General features: G+C 34.9%; 1 protein-coding gene across 1 annotated transcript; it reads left to right on the top strand.

Annotated features, from left to right (window-relative positions):
* The first annotated feature begins 996 nt into the window (after positions 1-996).
* LOC110812593 (putative inactive poly [ADP-ribose] polymerase SRO5) lies at positions 997-4,057 on the top strand. The gene is made up of 4 exons (XM_022039411.2): positions 997-2,139; positions 2,226-2,604; positions 2,704-2,799; positions 3,508-4,057. Exons 1-4 carry the CDS (start codon positions 1,586-1,588, stop codon positions 3,511-3,513), a joined length of 1,035 nt encoding a protein of 344 aa, XP_021895103.2. The 5' UTR covers positions 997-1,585; the 3' UTR covers positions 3,514-4,057.
* Positions 4,058-4,351: the final 294 nt, after the last annotated feature.

The following is a 4,351-nucleotide window of genomic DNA, read 5'->3' as shown; positions in this document are numbered from 1 at the left end:
TTTTAAAATAAACTTGAGTAATTAGAATCACAAGACGTTAGTAGTTATAGTGTTAGTTTTTGAATATTAAAATTATTAAAAATATCTCTTAAAAAATTATTGGAGTACCATTAGTTTTTTTTTATATATAAAAATACTGATTAAATACGAGAACATCTAAATCCTAATGAGCCAAAAGAATAGGATTACCGTTAATATAAATAAAGTAATCATAAAAAAATCTTTTAAACTAAATTGTTTGCTATTTTATAATAAAAGTTAGAAATTTAAACCAAAAAAAAAAGTGTCCAACAAAAAAGAATATACCCAGTTAAAAAATAAGAAATTTAAATATATATAGGAAAAAATAATAAAATAACCACAGGTTTCTTAAAAATTAAATAAAAATCTATGGGCTATTTCTATTAGTAAAGCTAATAATTTTATTAAAATAAATTTAAAAAACCACACCAAGAGTCAATCTAATATTAATATGAATTGATTAATATAATATATACAAACTATTTTTTCATTAGATAATTAGTAAATTTATTATCTTTCCACAAAAAAAAAAATGTCAGCTCTCACATGATAATAAAATAATAATAATAATAATAATAAATACAATTTATTTAACCAATGTGGATTTGGTTAATTTCGCAGCACACCGTTCCATACTTGCAATACAAAAAGCTTGTATTTTTATAAATATACCAAACCACCGGCTTTGAAGTGAGAGAAACTCCACAACCCACGTTTTTCTCAAAAGGGTAAAATCCTAGTTTTATCGTATGCAAAAAGGTCGGACGGTTGTTTATTTTTCTTAAAGGTAAAACCGTAATTTCGAAAACGACGTCACATAACTGCTATAATAGTAATTTTACCATCTGCACAAGGGTAGGACAGTCGTTTAACTTTTCTCAAGGGTAAAAATTCCGCGAGCTCTGGTTCTTAACCGCTTTCCCGTTTGGGCTAAAACGACGTGCCCTAAAACTATTAGCGCCGCACCGCCACACGCTCGTAAAACACCCACACCCACACCCACATGCATTTAAATACCAAGTGTTCCTTCTCTTTCTTCTTCCTCTTCTCCAAGTAACCGTTTACTTTTTCAAATTTTGCACACCTTTGCTATATAAATCACAAAACTACATACACAAGTAAATCTTCTTTCCGACTCCTCGCTCTTTCATAATCTCCGCTTGTTTTTCCTTTCTGGGTTTTCTTTCTTCTTCCTTCTTGTTATTTCTCATCTCTGGTTTTCTCACTTTTTGTGGGTTTTCACTTTGATCGAATTTGTTTTTCTATCTACCTTCTTTTTCTGGAACTCTCTCGTGCTGCCTAGATGTTTATTTTGCTTTCATCTCAGGTTGCGTTTCTTGCAAATATATCTTAGTTTTCGGGCTCTTCCTTCTTAGCTCCTTGGTTTTTCCTTGTTGATTTTGGTAGTGATTCGAAATTTGCTCTTGGTTTCCTTCAGTTATTCCCCTCTCTGTCTATAATTAATCTTCATCTTTTGTTGAATCAAATTATTCAATTTAATCCCTCTTGAACTTTTGTAAACAATTCCTTCAAATTTTTTAGCAACTTTATAGATTTTTCCGTCATGGGGTGTCACGAACAGACTTTTCGTTTTATGGGAGGACTCGACGATACGAACAATTTCGCGAGACACGCATCAGATCAACAATCTGAGCAAACGGGTAGTTCTGATTCAATTTTGGACGCAGCCCGCGATCAAGAATCACTAGCTTCCGATTGTGAAAGTGGCGTTTCTGGTCCTAGTTGTGATGATTCCCCGACCCTTAGCAACGGGCTGATTAGATTGCTGGAAGGGGACAGGATTCATGATCTCATTAAGCGAAGATTTCTCTTGTGTCTGGGTTTGCTTGGCTCGCAAACCAAGGTCTTGTCAATCCATAGAAATGGATTCAGCACTTTAACGGGGAAAGCCAGGCTGCAGACATTTCAGATTTTCTCCATGGCAACGCAGAGAAAACATGGCGGCGATGCAAATGTCAAGTACGCCTGGTATGGTACTGATAGAGATGAGATTTGCAGCATCATAGAACACGGTTTTGGTCTCCCTGCACAGCTGAAGAACAATGGATTATATGGTCGTGGCATTTATTTCTCTCCAGATGACTCTCCTATGGACTGGTATTCATCTACTTTTAACATATATTTATATATGTATACTAATCTTTTTCATGGATGCGTAATTGTTATCGTGCTGCGTTTTGTAGTTTGAGGAACTCGATTGTTGATGAACATGGAGTACATCATTTGTTGCTTTGTCGTGTTGTATTGGGCAAACCAGAGGTGGTGCGTCCTGGCTCTGATCAGTCTCATCCAAGTTCTGAGGATTTCGATTCTGGGGTGGACACCTTTTCTTCGCCCAAAAAGTATATAATCTGGAGCACCCACATGAACACTCACATCTTGCCAGAGTTCATTATAAGCTTCAAAGCTCCTCCTCGCTTGACAGGTTTTATAAGGATTCCAGATTCCTCGAAGAAGCCCACTTCGCCATGGATGCCGTTTCCAGCTCTAATTTCTGCGCTGTCCAAGTACCTTCCTCAATCTTCAATGCGGTTGATCTCCAAGTACCATAGGGATCACCAGGTAAGTAATGCTTGAATTGTTTCGGATTTTAAGTTGTTCTGTTCATCTTCTTCCTCTGTGATTTAAGCTGATACAACATTCAATCTTTTTGTTGTCCAGGAAAAGAAAATATCACGGCAAGAGATGATACAACGAGTGAGAAAAATAGCAGGAGATAAGCTATTGATTGCTGTCATTAAATCTTTCAGGAATAAGGTGCTTACAGAATCTTATATTAGCCCCTTTTGTTTTTTGATTTGAAGCTTTTCGTTAATGAAATCTAGCATGTAATATATATGCTCCTAAAATTATTGAAGAGGAGAAGACACTTGAAAAAGTTCTATCACAAATGTCAAATTCTGGTATGGTAATTGAGCTGACTGCTTCATACATATTTCTGCCTAGTCCAGCTAAATTATATGACAAAAGATAAGAATTCGATCCGGGTCTGTTGCATGGTCTCTGGTCCGGTTGATGCTCTGTACTCTCTCTCTCTCTCTCTCTCTCTCTCTCTCTCTCTCTCTAGGCCATGATTTGTTCTTCTTGTCTCCTTTGAAGTCTCATTTTCACCCATTTATATGGAAATTGGTTTAGTATTGCTGTCATATTCTTTGCTTGATCATGAATTCTCCAGGTCAAAGTTGTTACCCTTGATATGAAATTGATTGATGAATATTATTATCGTAAAATCTCTCTGATCAATGGGAGTGATTAGGGTTTCTTGCCTTCATATTTTGTCTGTTTGCATAAATTTTCCTGGTCAAAGTTACCCTTTAGTGAAATTAAGTAATCAATATTATCATCATAAAATCTCTATGATCAATTGAGTCATTTGTGTTTCTTGTTTGATGGGTGTATGTTGATTTTGATTTTGATTTTGCTTGTCTTATAGAAGTGGGATTTCTTTCTTCTGTTGTTATGCAGGATTAACCCATCTAGCAACTCAGATCAAATGATGGCTGAAGATGGATCCAAGAACCGTTCTAACCAGAAAGCAGGCGGTGGAGATGATCTGGTGTGGTTGGATTGAATTAGTGTACAGTGGTAGATTGCAATCTGATTTTCATATGTTAGTATATCAAACAGGTCTATACGAAGATACAGGGATATAGATGAAATGGACGGTGAGGGATCATCCAGCAAATAATCCTCATCAAGAGGAATCAGTTTCTTAAACTTCCTCTTTAAGCATGTAGCCTAGTTAGGTTTGTCTTTGAATTCAACGTTTCCTTGTTCTCTCACACAGAAGATTGCTATACAAGAAACACTCTAGTTCTGGAATTAAAAGTTTGCTTGAGCAAAAAGTAGTTTTGGTTTTATTAGATATGATTAGGGTTTTTTTTGTTTGAGATGGATGCGGACTGTGGGGTTTAAAGTTGAACCACGTTGTGAAGGTCAAACGAACTCGTTAGGTCAAACCGACTGCCTCGGATGAGGCAATTATTTTTAATAATATATTAGAATTTTGGTTAAATTATCAAAACTTATTTTATTATTATTTACTCTCCAGATATGGAAAATCAAATAGTATTAAAACATGAAGAATTTGTATTATTTTTATGTTAAAAATTTCACAATGGAAATAAAATTAGGGTATATAATATGATAGTTGTATGTGTAAGTAATAAAATTATTTCAGTTTCTTTCTTCAACAACGAATTTTTTTGTTCATAATCTTCAATTTCTTGTCCATCGTTTTTTACTGTATTTGCAAATTGTTATCCAACTTGTTTAGCAATATGCATGGCGGATTAACTTCGTTGGCCTT

The sequence above is a fragment of the Carica papaya genome, chromosome 9 (genome assembly GCF_054855325.1).
Source record: "Carica papaya isolate Zhongbai chromosome 9, ASM5485532v1, whole genome shotgun sequence".
NCBI lineage: Eukaryota > Viridiplantae > Streptophyta > Magnoliopsida > Brassicales > Caricaceae > Carica > Carica papaya.
The sequence above is the reverse complement of the archived record's forward strand: the minus strand, read 5'-3'. Positions and strand labels throughout refer to the sequence as shown.